A 17,192-nucleotide genomic window follows, 5' to 3' on the forward strand; every position below is an offset into this window, starting at 1 on the left:
GTGTTACATTCATGCAAATACAGCTAAAATGTGCATCAATGAATTTTTAAAGTTTACATTGCCTGCTCTGCCATCATGTGATGCCTTGGTGGGTAATTTCTCAAATGCTTTGTGAGACCAGCCCCTGGCTGACTTTGATGTATTCAAAAATGCACTATATTATTACAACAATTAAACAAAATCTTCCTGACAGTCCAATACATTTTTCAGCTGACTAGAAATAACCAAAATACCTAGTTTCCTTTTCCTATGATAGATGAACGGATGAATTCTGTCAAATCAATTCCAAGTAATTTTTTTTGTTCAGGTTTCAGACCTGAAATATAACTCACAACACTGAAACAGCCCTTATCACACTAATAAGTGACAGGAAAATTACTAATCTGCCTCTGATCAGCTACAAAAAACCAATTACCAGTTAGTTAATGTTTTGGCTATCTCTGTCTTTCTAACTCTCTCTCTCTCTCTCTCTCTCTATACACACATATAAACATATATAAAGATTTATTAATTTCTTTGATCTTTAAACATTGTACATGCTTCCACTTGGCAACACTGAAACAGGTGTGGTATCATTCACATGTAGATGATACTCAGCTGTACATTTCTCTGTGGTCTGATGATCTTAGTTCTATGAGCAAGTTAGTAGTAACATTTTTTTGCAGCCAAGTCAAGACTAAGATAATTGGAGTAGGTTAGAAAAAACAGAGACAGGAATTTTAGTCACACCTAGAATGACTGTCTCTGGAGTACACTGAGCAAGTAAGGAACCTCTCACTTCTTTTTGACTCCGATCTTACGTTGAAAGTCAAGTCAGAAACTTTACCAAGACAGCTTTTTATCACTTGAAAAACATGATCAAAGTTTTGAGGATTTATCTCTCGAGCTGACTCTGAGAAGCTGGTTCATGCACTTATCTCATCCACGTCAGATTACTGTAACGCTGTGTTTGCTGGGTAACCCAAACCAACAATAGGGAAGGCCTTAGCTTAAATCACTCCACTTGCTTCCAAAATTCTCATGATAGTCTTAAAAGCAATTAACGGTTCGGCTCCCCATCTGTGACCTACTCAACGACTACAGTCCGGTTAGAGATCTCCGACAAAGGTGGTGGTGGTGATGGTTTGCAAATCTGGTGAAGGTAATCAGCTACTTTGGTCCCATTCTCTGGAACAAACTGCCTGATAACCTGAGATCTGCAACAACTGTGTCCGCATTAAAAGCTAAACTATTCTGTTCTCTGTGGTAGTGGTGGAGAGAAAAATAAATAAAAAGAAGTGTGATTTGTTTCCTTTTTATTCCTGTCAAAATGTTGCCTTGTGCCACTGATTAAAATCAGTGATAAGCGAACACAATGTTGTGTTGCTCTGATAAATTGTGATCAGTTAAGAATTATTTTATTAGAAAATTGTTCCAAATAAAAACGTCTGTGTTTTCTGTGGATATCCAGATTAACAATGACATTAATGCTAACAGAAATTGTTCTTGGATTATTTTCAATGTCATTTTTCAATGCTGTGAGCACCACAAATCCAATTCCATTCACCTCCATTGTTTCTTGGCCTCTAAGACTTCTCAGACAGATATTGGAGAACCTGGTCAAACCTAAATGGGTAATTACCACTAGAAGGAAGTGAGAAAATATGTTGGGTTGTTTTCAATTTGTTCGTTTGTTTTGGAATCTTGGAGGATGTTTATGTAGGTATAAGGGAATAATTCAGAATGAATGAGCATTGTTCTCAATATTGAGAAGCTCTCCACCTAGTGGTCGATTTAAGATCTTCAACAATTTGTCCTGGCCATATGTCAGTCTAACCCTTGATCTAAATGATCAGTATGAATCTGGAGTGACTGCTGCTTACTGTGAGAGCTTTGCTCTCCAGGTCAGACCCTCCAGCGATGCTGAAACCCAGCCCGGCTCCCTCCTCTTTATGCAGAATCACAACATGTATGTCCACCAGCTGCTGTGGTAAAAAAAGAGAGAAAAAGAAGCAGGATTACTACTGCCGTTTATTCCGTTTTTATGATTATCTGCATTACATTTTTAACCGGGTTATTACTATAAAGGGACTTTGAGCCACTAAACGCTCTTCACACACCGTATACGTAACTTTTACTGTATTATTTTCATTTCTAGGTCGTGTTTCCAAATGTAATATTTCACTCTGAATTACTTTTGAGATCAAAGACTCCAAAGAGTCCAGGCTAAAATGGCAGCATAATTATTCTACACAACCAAATGCTGAAAAAACAAATATTAAAATGAATCTACTCAGAAATTTTGGGTCTTAAAATGTCCATGATTTTATGCCTAAAATGATTTTAATAGTGACTAGTGTCAGTGATTGGCGAATACTTGAATATGTTAAATGATGAATACTGTGCATGAATAATTTTCATAAATCTGTCTAAACCCAAGACTGAGGGAGTCAAATGGGGAAATCTGTGAAATATTATGTGCAGTTCTGAACTAGTAGTTCAGTCATAAAACAGGCCAGCCTGAATATTTCACTCAATCTAAATCTAAAAGATAAAGGGTACACTGATGGTTAGGAGTTCAACATGTGAAATACTTTCTGAGAATTTGAGGGGTTGCTGCACACAGAAGACAGTGCACTGATCTTTAAACAGAGGCATTTTGTGTTTTTAGATCATCTGTATTCACAGAAAGCTCTGAGTGTGGTGTTTAATACGCAGCAGATGTTGAGCACATGCTGCCTCCCAGATGGCTGAATTTTTGAGTTGTCGCTGAGATTTTGACCAGGAGACATGGAAAGTTTCCCTTCAGGCCTCGCAAACACAGAGATCGACAAAATGGGCACAAAACACAGCAATTACAAGACCTGATAATGTTGTTCAAAACGATCATGCCAATGGCAGACAGGCCTTTTTAGTTTTCAGTAATCAGAGACAGTAAGATCTACACAGTACAGTATATTAGAATCTAATACATGAGCACTATAAAATTAGCTGCATGTAAGAATATAAAAACATAAAAGTTTACACTAAATACAGCAGTATTTCATAAAATTGACAAATCCCCCATAGATTCATAAAATGATGAGACTCTGCCTTCCATTACCAGGAGGCACATTGTGCTGCAACAAAATGATTGGGGACTGTAGTCCATCAATCATCTGCCTATGATCTGATGAAAACTGTTTTAAACCAAGACTATGGTCCTCATAAAGGCTGCACTAAGAAACTCTAGGAAACTTTGCACTTTGGTTGTAGCCTGAATAGAAAAGTTTAAAGGAATAGTTCAAGATTAAAGAAATACAATTATTTTCAACTTTCTTTTATAGAGACTTTTCAGACTGATGTCAACCTCATGTCTGTGTGGTAAATCATGACGTATTTAGCCTAGCTTAGCATAAAGACTGGAAGCAGGGGGAAACAGCTAGCTAAGCTCTGAGTAAAGTTCAAAAGTGCACTTACGAAAATCTCTGAAACTCACTGATTAACATCATGTATCATGTTTGTTGAACATAAATCTGACTACTTGTAGGTTACCAAAAAATAAATGAATAAGGGATTAAGCATTTCTCCATCAGAGTTGTTACCTGACACATGACCTAAGTATTTCTAAAATCCAAACTGCAGCCCTGAATTTAGCCCTGAGTTTCTCTGGTAATTAAATGTTTGTTTCAAGTTTTCTATGTATGCATGGACATGTAAGGTGATATAATGTTTTTTCATCCTTGTTGCATGTTGGTGATGATGAGAATAGCTGCAGAGCTTTACTTTGAACAGATCTCCATGAATGTTAAAACTTTGGAAAAATGAAATGGTGAAACTGGGTAATACCGGGTGAAAGATTTTTTTTTTTTTTTTTTTTACCTTCAGCGTCTCTTCGCCCAGAGTTTTGACTTCCTGGATCATCCTCTGTATTTCCTGTGAAGGGATGGCTGAGATGACAGAGTGAGCACAAGCAGAAGTGACTCCTGCCCCGTCGTGAGATCCCCCCTCCCCTCGCTCGATGGTACACTCTCTCAGTGTAGCCAAGCTGTGTTTAAAAAGATGGAAACAGAGATCAGGCCGTAATGTCAGTTACATACCTCTGAGCATAGTGCAGGCCAGTGGTGTATAACTGTGCTGTATTTAATATCTGTTATCTGTTATATATTTCAATATCTGTTCTGAAACTGACAACTGTTTCGCTGATTAAACAGGAAGTGATTCAACCTGATCCAACTTCCTTATGAATATAAAACAGGCACAGTTTAACTTCTGTGACAGATTCCCTGTTTAGATAATAGAACACTATAAGTCATGGTTGCCCATACCTCTCTGTGGAAGTCTTACCTGACAGAGAATCCTCTGTCCGTGCTCTCCATTGCAGGCTCAGACTCCTCAGGGTTAGTGAAATCCAATGCAGGTGGGTCCTGCAGGTTTGGGGAGCGAGGGTTACCATGGCCGGAGTACATGGTTAGAGAGCGCATCAGTGCTTGTGAAACCTGCAATTAAAACGAGACATTAAAACAGACTAGGATTTGAGAGAATTCAAAGCTGGTCATTCTTGTACCAAACAGTATGAGGGTACTGCAAAGGCTGAATTTCACCCTAAATTTCAGACTATATCTCTGTCAGAAATCAAATTCAGCTCTGATGCTGTAAACCGGCTGTAGTTTCTCTCACTTTCTCACTATCTCACTGTCATCTGGTATCTCAAAATCACACAGCGTAGGGGCCGTTACTGTAGTTGGTATGCACACACAGTTTTCCTGTGCAATAAGGGATTATTATAGATATTTCCGGTGTGTTTTTCCAGATAAAGTGGTATAGATGATCAGGTTAAACTGTAGTTTGTTTACAACCTACGTGATTATCTGACTGCTTGCATTCCTTGGCCCATCAAGACTGTGTTATAGCTGCCATGTTCCTCAGTTATTACTTCGGTGAGGAGAATGTTCTGATAGAAATGATGGTCAAAACTATCAAAGTAAAACCCAAGTTGTAATAAACTTGAATTTCCCTTTAAATAATGTTCACTTTAATGTATGTACAGAATGTACAGATGTGGATTTTTCCATATGTGGGCAATAAAATGGTAGGAAAACTGTACCGTAATTTTCAGAAATACGTTTTCCACCAAACAGAGACATAAGTCTATCTCAGTGGGTAATATGCATATCTACAAACACAAAAATTAAGTTTCGGTATCCAAAATAAAAAAAGGGGTTTAAGGTGCTCTTTTGAGTCAGGGGTCTCAATTACTGCAAACAACAAATAATTCAAAGGCACTGAGCTCTAGGGTTATGTATATGAAGCCTACACTATATCTCTGACTATGACAAGTATACAGTACCATAGTTCCTAATGTGTTACAGATTACCTGGTTAGTGAAGGCAAGAATTTTCCCTATACTCTCTCCCTCCAGGCCTCTCAGGGAGTCGCTGTCTGTAGGTGGACCAGCACTCAGATTCGTGCTCAGCAGCTTTCCTTCGCTCTGTGCTCCATCCCCCTCCGTCCCCTCTGGAGCACTTTCCCCTTCATCTTTATCCTTGACCTCGCTGGGATCCACTCTTTCTGGCTCAGACTCCTGTCTGGATGGTACGACATTGCTGTCATAGTGGGATGGAGCCGCATTAGAATCATTTATCCCAGAGTCCAGGTCAGTGCTGAAGGTGTCCGAGGGTGGAAGATCTGTTGGAGTTTGGATGGAGGGAGGTTCATCCTCACAGGACTTTTCTGTACAAGCTTCCGAAGTGGAGGGGGTGATAGCAGAGGATGAAGCAGAGACGGTGTTGTCTGTCTCCGGAACAGATGCAGACTGGTTTGACTGAATCTCTTTGGGGATTTCATGCTTGCTGTTCCCACAATCTTCATGTGACACAGGGTGTCTCCTGGAGCCCTTCTCTATCACAGGCCTCCTGTGGCCCCTTCCACCACACTTCTCTAGAGCCTCTGGACTGGAAAAAGTCTCAAATGAGTGAATCTTTTGTTTGATTGACACCTTGGCTGCAGATGAAGCACATCTGACTTCAAAGCTTCTGTTGAAACCCACAGCAGGCCTCTGCTCTGCAGATTTAGCTTGCTTCTTCTGGTCCTGCTCGTCTCGAATTTTCCTCAGACTCTGGCGAAACCAGGCGGGCTTGGGTGCCACTGGGGGCCCCCTCTTTGAGTCTGGGGGAGTTCCAGGCATGTTTTCTGGAGTAATGTTGGACGGAGGATCTGAGGTCCCATCTGTGTCTGTGCCGTTGACCTCAGCGGTGTACTCTTCGTCACTCATCGTGGCAGGCTTGCTGTGGGCGTGGACAGAGTGTTTGTTGTCTGCAGTGTGTTGGTGCTGGATCTCGGGCAGTTCTTCAGGAGAGCTGTCTGAAAGGCGAACCCAGGGATCCTGAAGCTGCTCTTGGGTATGGTGTCCTATACGGGCCTGCCTCCTCAGAGCTCCTCTCTTTGGCTGTGAACAGAGTACCTCTGTCAACACAGAGGAAACAGACGTCTTAGATGTGGCCATGTGTTTAAAAAAATATGCATGTCACAAAACTCACTGATAGATATTACTATGTGTTCACACTGTGAGCAACATGGTGAATAGTCACCATCAGGCCTCTGCCAGTATTAGTAATATCAGGCTTAGTTTATATATTGCATATATATATATATATATATATATACATACATACATATATGAATATGTATTTATATATATGTATATCTACATACATATACACACATATATACACACACATACACACATACATATATATATATATATATATAGAGAGAGAGAGAGAGAGACTTTTTTAAAATTAAAATATTCATAGCACTCACTCCTCTATATTACAAACTGTGTTGGGTGTGGTATCTAAATTTGGCAATGCTACCTTTGAACAAGTGATGCCACAGTTGGTCATCTAGGATCATTTCAAGGGATGTAAATCATATTAAATTTGAACTTTGAAATATGCTGTTAATAGAGCCCTGGCAGGCTTGGTGTAACTAAAGCAGGCAATCATCAACTGCAGCCCCAGTTGAACTCTACCGTCATATCCTGATTGAATTTTATTCAGTGACACATAACAACCCTGCCTCAAAAAGGAAATGGAACCTCACATACTTTTCACTGAAATACTTAGAACCTCAGCACGAGGTTTGGATTTCTGCTAGTTTCTGCTAATCTGCTAGTTCTGAAGTTGCGTTCAAATGCTCAAATGTAATATAATAGCACTTGTTTCCTACCTATGTGGCTGTCGTCGGTGCAGGCTGCAGTGTCTGGATGAGTGAAATCTTCTTTACTCCACTCTGACTGTTCTCTTATTCGTTCTCCTTCCTGCTAAACAAACAGGAAGTATTGTTTCACCATAGCTTCTCTGGCTGCAACCACAGAGAGGTGCAATAATGTACCCTGCTTCCGCTCAGACATTCATCCACTGCTCTCACACTTTTTGACTCAGTCAGTAAAATGCTTATAACCTGCTCAGCAACAAGCATGATGCATATGGGCACACGACATGCAATGCTTGCATGCTCACATGCACAAAAACACACGTTTTAAAGGCATATATAACATGCATTATTAGAAACATTAGATGGGTATTGTGAGCACCATATTACGTATTTGCACTCCTAGGTCATTCATGGCCATTTACACACACTGAGAAACTGTGTATACGTTACACTCTAGCCCAGTATCAGTAGCAATTACGTTCACATACATTCTGCAGTGCACAACATGAATTCTGTGCCAACATTCAGAGCCAATGCAAGAAGTATTGTGCCAGTTATTTAGTGAGGTGGTAACTTAGCAGAACAAAGTTTGAATTCTGTCACAGAACTGCAATTAATGTTCCTCTTTTTAAAAAAAGGTAACCACAGTCTTTCCTTATCCTTGACCCTTTCGTAGTTGTCATGCGCAGACTGTAGAAAGACATAATTGTAAAAATCTTGGCATTGAATGTTAAAAAACATCATCGAGCATAATCCAGGGTTTGGCCAAAGCATCCATTCACAATGTTCTTGTCTAGTGATAGGTTTGTACAACCATGTACAACCAATTGTTGAACATTTCATTCCAAAAATCCATGGTCATTAATCTTCTGCCATAACAGCCGATGCTTGGATGGCTTTTCAAACCTGGTTGAAAACCAGCTCTAGAACAAAATTAAATAAAAGTATGTGGCCATGACTGTCCACATACTTTTATGTATAGAGACAAACAACCATTCATGCTCGCATTCACATCTACGGGCACTTTAGAGTCGCCAATCCACCTAACGTCTATTTCTGTGGACTGTGGGAGGAAACCAGAGCACCCGGAAGAAAACTACACTGGCACGGGGAGTACATGCAAACTCCACACAGAAAAGCCCAAGCTGGCCAGCGGGTTTGAACCCAGAACCTTCAGCCCCCCCAAGAAGAAAAACTAGAACAGAACAGTGGAGACAACTGATAAGTACTGCATGCAGCAGTCCTCATTTTTTGGTTTAACTGTACTTTCTATTAAGGCATCCTTTTAAAGGGTCTGCTAGCTGTAACTAATGGCTTTATTAAATGATAATAAATAATTTACTAATGATTTAGTAAAGCCATTCATGAGAACAACTTCTGGGTTGCACTCTGTAAAAGGATTGCTCTATACTTTAACCCACTGAGTCTGCAATTGTAAATGTTAATACAATGTATATCTATAAAGCAATGACCCTTAATAAAGCCATTAGTTACAACTGATAAACCCTTATAAAGGGTGCTTTATTAGAGAGTAGTCCCGAAATTACATACAGAAAAATTACAGCAATGAAAGACTGCACTGTCAAATTACTGTAATTCAATTCAGTTCAGTTTTATTAATACAGCACCAAATCATAACATACATTATCTCAAGGCACTTAACAGAGTAAGGTTGAGACCTTACAATATAATAGAGAGGAACCCAACTGTTCCCATCGTGAGCACCATAATAATTGCCCCATTCTCTGTATTGTCTATGACTGGGCTGACAGCTTTATGTTTTATTAAATCATAAAAAGCAAAGTGCATTTAGCATGCTTTCACTGGAAGCCACATCACTTCACATACATTCCTTAAGAGTAACCTCAGGATCTTTTGCATGGCCTTGTATATATTGCCGAAGAGCTGCGGGCAGTGGAAGGAGAGGAGCAATGAGCATGATTGAGGAAAAATTGGGGGAAACATGATTAGTATCATAATCAGTATATTGAGAAAGACAATGCAGTCAGCAAGTAGCAGTCCTCCCACTCTCTTCCTGATATGTTTCAGAGAAGGAAGTGAAAAAATCTGACTGAGATGCAGATCAAGTTGAAGGTGTTTAATATGGGCACCGTACTTGGATACTGTTTGATAAACCAAAATAGCTATTATGAGCAGCATCTCTCAGACAGTGGAAGGTCAATACAGTGACCAAGAAAAAACCTACAAAAATTACACAGTTTGAAGTAGTAATCGAAGGATGATTGTGACATTTTTTTGTTTTTGTTTTTCTTTTCTTTCGTTTTTCTGTTTGATTGTTTTTGATTTGATTTTTCTGACAGATATTCCACATCTTAGCACAGAAATGGTAACCGGTGCTAGAACACAACAGTTCTTTTGTCTGACTCGAACCTGTTGGGTGCTGGTGAACAATCTGGTTCATGCATGTGTGGCATTGTATGTGCATGCCACACAGATAAAAGCAATGTGGATGAAGAATTTTTGTCAAATTACCACAGGGTACCTTCAAAGTCTATGCTTGTTTGGTCAAAGGAAAAGGGACAACTAAAAATGCTCTCTTCTGTTGTGTGAGATAGTAGATAATTATTGAAAAATACAAGTTTTTTCAAAATGTGTGCACCAAACACTAGTGATATCTTTCATCAATAGCAAATACTAGCAAATGTGCAAAAAGTGCTGAAGGGAACCATTTTTACAGCCAATTTAACTATAACCATTCCTTCTGCTGTTCAGCAGCTGTATCTAGAGTGCTATACCTGGCAGCTGGTGTGTGATGCGGGCTCCAGTTCTTCGTCTCTAACTGGGGATCCTCTACTGGAACCACTGGAATCTCCATTATAACCCTCCTCACTGGTCACATCCTGGGGCCAGCGGTACCGACGTGGAGCAGCACGAACCCTGCAGTTGGACTACACACACACGCACACAAACGCGCACACACACACACACACACACACACACAGCTGTATTAAAGGTATTAATACTGTGAAGCAAGAACACAGGATCTAAAACCATATTTACTGTTTCACCAAATGATGGAAGAGACAAAAAACTGATTGAAGTGACTCTGAACATGGTTTGATTATTTCCTGTCAGTCTGATTCCACCATCTTGTTAACAGTCTCCCTCAGAGATTTTATTACTACAGTTTATAGAGAATTTAATGCAAAAGCCTAATTCCGGCTGGTAAATGGTAAAGCTGGCCTACAGCAGTATATTCACGCTTACTGGCACATGTCCCAACAGTCATGGGACTGGTGGAACCTTTAGGGTTATATTTAAGATTGAAGGGTTATTGTCTTAAAGAAAGTCATATGTCCATTAGATTGGTTGTTATGCTCATTAAACTTTGTATGAACTGGGTTAAAACATGAACCAATGTTTGTGCGTGAATTTACTGGAAGGCTGATGTTTATTTAGCTGCTGTATGGACACAGTGTGCCTATTCATTTTTAGAGAAGTGCTTGGAGCAAAGAATCATCACTGAAATAATCCAGTATGACTCTACATCAAATGCTCCTCTGACTCTATGCTCCTCTTTCTGATTTCATTCTGCAGTGAAGTCCGCTTTTGTGAGTAAACAGAAGATATGTAGACGAAGATGGCCAGTGGATGATGATTTACTGATTAAACTCTGAAAAACTATTTTTTTTCTACAGTAACATTATCAAAACTTTTCTGTTGACTCTTGGTACTAACCTTATTTTTGTAGTGTATTGTATTTTGTATTAAATGATTCTGCTGTTGCTATATATAATTGGGCATAAAGTTTTCTTAAAACCATCCCTCTCTTCTCAAGTCCCAGTCTTCAATTCCTGTAGGAGACCTACTGATTGATAAACTCACAAACTTGTCCCTTCTATACCCTGCCTCCTGCCCAATGGATACTGGGATAGGGTCCAGGACCCCATGACCCTGAACGAATACGTGGGTTTACAGAATGGACAGATGGACTAAGTTTACTTCATCTCAAAGAGTGCCCGCCCACCTGATGAACCCGATGAAGTGTTTACCCCTATCCCTACTCAATTAGTTTTTATTTAGAAAGAACTTCATTTTAATTTTAGTACATTTTACTGAAATGGATATGCTTTCACCTACTGCATCATTGATCTCTGCTGAACTACTTTACGCCCCACCAGGATAATAGAGAAAGGAAGGAAGGAGGGAAGGAAGGAAGGAAGGAAGGAAAGAAGGAGGGATGGAAAGATATATGGATGGAAGGAAGGAGGGAAGAATTAAAGATGGTCGATGGAAGGATGGATGGATGTGATACCTTGTTGCCCCTGAAGGCCAGATCCAAGGCCTGCTGACTGGTGAGGCTGGCAGCAGGAGAGTTGTATGGGATGTTATAGTCTCCATCAGGATACAGAGGCACTGACAGTCTGTTGTCCGACCATGTGTCTGTCATAGACTATAGGACAGGGAATGGGGCAAGATAAGAGATGACACACTGCTACACATCGAAAGACATAACTTCTACACACTGAAAGATTTTCAATCAAATACATCAACCTTCTGGCACAAAAAAAATCAATACATAGAAAATTACAAAAAAATATGCAAGATATGTGATAATGCACACATGTAGTAGTAGCAGTTCTCCATACAACCTGTGGTATGTTTGCTTACCTTTGGTGTGTCTAGGCTGTGGACACGAGCTGATGGGATATGATGTGTGTTGTGGAGGTTGTGGATGGTGAGGCAGCGGTTGTGGTGGTGGCTGCTGGTGTTGTCGCTGCAGGAGCGGGTCATGGTCTTCTGCGCACGTCGAACCGTGAGCTGACTGAAACTCCGCTCCAGACAATGCTGACATCTCTGCCGGCTGTGAGAGCAAGACTCTAGTCTGCGCAGGCCTGGGATAGAAAAAGAAATTAAAAAACAAAAGATTCTAAAACTAATAATAATAAATCATTTTAGAACCTAGAGAAGCATTTCCTGAAGGAAATGTGTGTGCTCCCTGATGCTGTTTAAAGTGATTTTTGTAAGATTTTATAACCTCATGAAAACTCCCTAACGTAAGTGTATTGGCTGGATTAGATGTAATGGGAGTGAATGGAGACACTTCTGCATTAGGTATGTAGCCTATCTCATAAACTGTACCTGTCATCATAATAAACCTATTCACACTTGAATAGTGTGCAATAGTGAGCTTTTGGAATTTGAATGGTGTTTCTACTGTATACTGGTGCTGAGTCATAAAGATAATCATTTAGTTACAGTGTAGGAAAAAAGGACAGAAGAATGAAACGAAGCAGGCAAGACAACATAAGAAAGATGGCATGAGTCAAGACAAACATGGGGAGAACATGCTCCTCAAGAAAAGTACTGGAAGTACTTAGTAATGTGTGACTGTGGAAAATTAATAATGAACAAATAAATATTTAACCTTCAATACTCCACTGGCTCTTATCCTTTCTCAGTTTGCTGTTTTCCACTGCCAGAGCGATAGCATCATTCAGCTGCTGCTCCGATACCTGTGACACACAGAGTGCAGAAGGTGGGGATTGTCAACATTACAGTACAAACATCAGCCTTTGGTGTATACTATAAGTCAGGATGATGAAATGTATTAAAGATCAGGGAAACTCACAAACTTTTTTTATAAAAGTCAAGAAAGGACGACCTACAAGGTTATAAACACAGTCTTCAGAATCTTGTGTGAAAAGAAAAGATTTCAATTAATTCTTAAAACCCAAACTGTAAAAAGATACGACTAAAGTAGTTTTTCAAATCTTTGGGCAGAACAGATGATGACACTAACATTTTTTGTATCAGTACATATGTTTCAGGACACTCACCTAAATTGATGACATCTTCCGTACTCCTGTTTATCTGGAGTATTTTGCGATCCAGTAATTACCATTCTTGAGGTGATCAAAATTTAGGATAAGGCTGGGTTTACACACATAATGTAGATTATTTTGACTCAATCCCATACACACTGTGCCGCTGCTGGAAATACTCACTAGAGCACCAAATATGAATTAATCCACTTCTGGAAATTCACAGCCTACAGACAGGATAGGAGCAGGGAAGTCGGAAAGTACTGAGGGACGGACACATTGTTGATTTTGGTCTTTTCATGGAATTGTTGTTAATAAGAAAAAGACTAAATGATGCCAACCATATATTTTAAAAGGAAAGTTAGCTTCGTGTGAACGAAAGGTACCAAGGAACATGTCAGGCAACAGGTGATAGACCGAAACTACAATGTAGTTTTAAAAATATTCTTGAGTAGCAGCATATGAAGAGACTTCACTCCAACCTGTTGGAGTTTGGAGTGAGGGAGGAAGCCAGAACACCAAATTGAAAGAGGGAATCCATGCTAACAGCACAGATGCCCACAGTTCAACCCATGAGGCAACATTAACACTGAGCCAGCAGAGGCTTTGCCCGGTAAAGCCCGTACATCTACACTGGTTAAAATAAATGAGGTGGAGGCGCTGCATACTTTGGGGTCGGGGTGGCGACTGATGATGATGTGGACTGGACCTGGTGCGCATTGGCTCAGGACTGTGTAGACGTCATTCAGCACCATGTTGTAAACCACAGTGTCGTTGATCTCCATTATCTCATCTCCGCACCTAAAGGTAGGAAGGAAAAGTTCAGGAAAAGGTGTCGGAAAGAAAGAAAAAAAACGAACTCGGAGAGGGGAAACATCAGTGTTAACATAGGCACAAAAGATTTGACACGTACATAGTGTATATACATACTTACTGTATACAGGAGTTCTTAGTTTCTGTAATATACTAATTGCATTAAATCCATAGTGTGAGTAAATAAATTCATACAAAATCAAAAAGTTGACAGTGTCTTTCAGATGCACATTAGTCTTCAAATAAACACTCTCATAAATTGTCATATGCAGTACAGTACTCTCTGCTTTTGACTTAAAATCATATAACATGCTGTGCCCAACACTATCTGTTTTTTAGTAACTTGTATTAGATTGTACTCCTTCACATGAACTCTACACCAGTGCAGTAATTTCTCCTTACTGGAGTCTACCATCCATGTGCGCTACAGATCCAGGCGACAGGGTGTGGATGTAGATCCCAGGGCATCCGACACCTGATGGGACACAGCACAGTCCAATACCCAGACCAACACCAGCCTCTGGAAAATTACACATGCAAATAAAGTTTCATTATTGACACTCACCGTTATTAAAGGCTGATGTTTCACTTCAAAAGAAATTTAGCATTTGTACTTCAATAAACCACAGACCCATAGACATCAGGTACCAATTGTCCTTTAGGCAACTAGGAAATACTTTCATTATTGATTGATCAATCACTTAGTCCATAAAATGTAAATAAATAAATAAAAATACAAACTGCCTTAAAAGTTACCATAGACTGAAGGGACGTCTTAAAGGTGAACTCAACCAATAAATGTCAGATCACTAGTTGTGGGGAGTACAACTCTCCATGATGACCATTCTGAAGACCGACTTATCTCGGCTCAGAGACTGCAAATATGTAACAGAAAGCCTGCCTTACAAACCAGGAGCGTGGAGTTCGAAAGATGTCTGTGTTTATCAGGCAGGGAGGGTATAACCAAGAGATGCTCTTGTTTGCACTGTAGGAAATGTAGGGTCCAGCTTTTTTAGAGCTTGACTAGGGACTAAAAGTCAGGATATCTCAGCCTCTGCTGCTCCAGTTGTGACCACTATTGTCAACCTGATGTGATGGCGGTGCAACACTCGCTGGAGTAAAACCCTTTAAAATGACTTATTAATTTTAAATAAACTGGTCCAGTTAAAAAAAAATTGTAATAAACAACTTCATATTCTATTTACAATCAGCTGAATCTCAGGAAAGCAAGCAACTCATCCTATTAGAGAAACAGTAACTGTAAACTTTTGGTATTTTAAATGATAAAATACCAAAGGCAATGATTAATTGACTGTCAAAATCAATAACTACAGTATCTATACTGCCCCCTGAAGCTGACCTTTCTGCAGAGTGATCTCCATCATGATGCGGTCTCCTGGTTTGGCAGGCTGACCCGGGATGCTCAGTGTGTTGCTGCAGGTGTTGTTCAGGTAGTTGTAGTCTCCCATGTCAGCACTGACCCTTTCCATGCCTGTAGTGGAGCTGAGGGAGCGCGACCTGCACAGCTGAGCTACCTGCGCTTGACCGCACAGTGCCCCCATACGTAGGCTGGTCCTCACCACTAGAGTCAGCAGACCCTTTTTGATTTGCTGAGCAAAGACAGTTCACAAGACATTTCATATTTCAAATCAATGCTTTTAGAAATGTTGGCTGGCTAAAATGAGGCAATATCAGATTTTTAGTTGGTCTGTTGTTTGTCAAACTTGGCTGTTTTTGTTGTAAATGGGTTTGATCCTTTGTTGAAGATGTAACCAGGCCTGGATTAACTCTCCCAAGAATAAAAATGACCTCTGGGCCCCCACCAACCCGCCTGTTTCTCCTAATCTCAGGTTTTCATGTATACAGTATATACTTAATTAGCTGGATAGGTTTGTTGACTAACTTGCACTTGCACACAGGGCCATAGCTGCCATTGAGGACACCAGGTGCACGTCCTTGGTAATATTTCTGGGAGTTCTGGAGGGGGTTCACTGGCATGAGGAAAATTTAAAAGGAGTTCAAATTCTTTGATTACACATATTTTATGCATGTGTCTTTTAAGGCAGACTTTGATCCTTTTGAAACCAAATATCTTAAAAAATGACAGTTTTGTTTCAAAACAAATTAACAAAAAAAAAACCGTAGAGAAACTTATGAAATGAAATTTTTTTTTTTTTCTGATTCTTCTTAAATACCTCAAAAACTTTGCAGGGTTTGGTTGGTGGCTAGTTATATTTCTTAGGTGAGTGGAGTCTGTTTGGGAAAATTTAGGCTCATGGCTTCTGTATTGCTAAAATGTTACTGTCTGTAATGTTAACACTAATGTTAATTTCCTTTGGTACACAGAGTCCACGTGTCCACAACAAAGAAAAACAGGAAAAATATATTACTAAACAGCTGTATGAATTGTTATAGCTTCCCATCCCAATTGTTTTCTATGCATTACAACACATATTGATAGACAATTGATAAGTGATGGATACATATATATAGTATAGTATAAATATTACAAGTAATTTATGTGTTATGAAGTGAGGTTTGAGCGAAATTATGAGAAGACTCTCTTGATAGTATTACCATATACACAGTATATGAGCAAGGGAAAAAAAAAATGGAACAACCGAACCGGAACCTGGTACGACCAAACCGGGCAAACTTGGCCTCATTAAGAAATAAGTTCCTTTACAATGTTGTGCCCCTAGCTGCTTCATAGACACGGACACACGTCACACGGACAGACGCAGAAACACACAGACACACACACACACACACACACACACACACACACAGGCCACTCTCCAATTATAGTAGTAGGATACCGTCTCAACAAAAACTGTGTATGTTGCTTTGGTCACTCCTGATTTTACAATATACAGCATGCAAGAAAAAAATATGTGATCTGTAAGAATACGTTACTTACTGTTTGTCTACCTAATAAAACGAAGTCATTTTAGTATTTAAACTGAAATACATTTTAAACCAGTCATTTGTCCATTATACTGTAGTTGTTGTATTAATCAGTTTTTATAAACCATAACTGCTAAATCATATAGTCCCATGTTCTAAGTAAAAGCTTTTAGAAGGAGTGTGCTGGCACTGCTTCCACCACCCCGACAGTTTCTGAACCTTTAGAAAGTACTACCCCCACATAGGCACTTTTTTTGCCCCTGCAACTATCCTACAGGAACCAAATGTAGCCCCTGGCTCCTCCACTTAAAACACAGGTTTAGTTTGTTGGTTCCTCAAACGGTCCCTGGTCCCCGGGGAATGTTCATATTTTGCAAACTGACTCACTGGAAGAGCCTGCTCTTAATTCAACCAACACATTTCAGCACAGAGCAATCATCAAGGTGTTTTAGAGAATGGGCAAAAGCACAGACTTTATATACACGACAAGATGGACGACTCTCGGTCTAA

At 39.8% G+C, this 17,192-nt stretch overlaps 1 protein-coding gene across 1 annotated transcript in view; it reads right to left on the reverse strand.

The window, feature by feature from the left end:
- Positions 1 to 17,192, reverse strand: part of il16 (interleukin 16) — a 41,098-nt gene that overhangs the window by 4,716 nt on the left and 19,190 nt on the right. The window contains exons 11-22 of the mRNA XM_040124692.1: positions 15,136 to 15,385; positions 14,178 to 14,295; positions 13,631 to 13,763; positions 12,566 to 12,653; positions 11,809 to 12,032; positions 11,453 to 11,590; positions 9,933 to 10,085; positions 7,189 to 7,279; positions 5,336 to 6,423; positions 4,306 to 4,457; positions 3,841 to 4,006; positions 1,863 to 1,961 (exon numbers count right to left, since the gene is read on the reverse strand). Coding sequence (XP_039980626.1) covers positions 1,863 to 1,961; positions 3,841 to 4,006; positions 4,306 to 4,457; positions 5,336 to 6,423; positions 7,189 to 7,279; positions 9,933 to 10,085; positions 11,453 to 11,590; positions 11,809 to 12,032; positions 12,566 to 12,653; positions 13,631 to 13,763; positions 14,178 to 14,295; positions 15,136 to 15,385 — 2,700 coding nt within the window. The remainder of the gene's footprint in view (positions 1 to 1,862; positions 1,962 to 3,840; positions 4,007 to 4,305; positions 4,458 to 5,335; positions 6,424 to 7,188; positions 7,280 to 9,932; positions 10,086 to 11,452; positions 11,591 to 11,808; positions 12,033 to 12,565; positions 12,654 to 13,630; positions 13,764 to 14,177; positions 14,296 to 15,135; positions 15,386 to 17,192) is intronic.

Source organism: Xiphias gladius, chromosome 1 (genome assembly GCF_016859285.1).
Source record: "Xiphias gladius isolate SHS-SW01 ecotype Sanya breed wild chromosome 1, ASM1685928v1, whole genome shotgun sequence".
Taxonomy (NCBI): Eukaryota; Metazoa; Chordata; class Actinopteri; order Istiophoriformes; family Xiphiidae; genus Xiphias; species Xiphias gladius.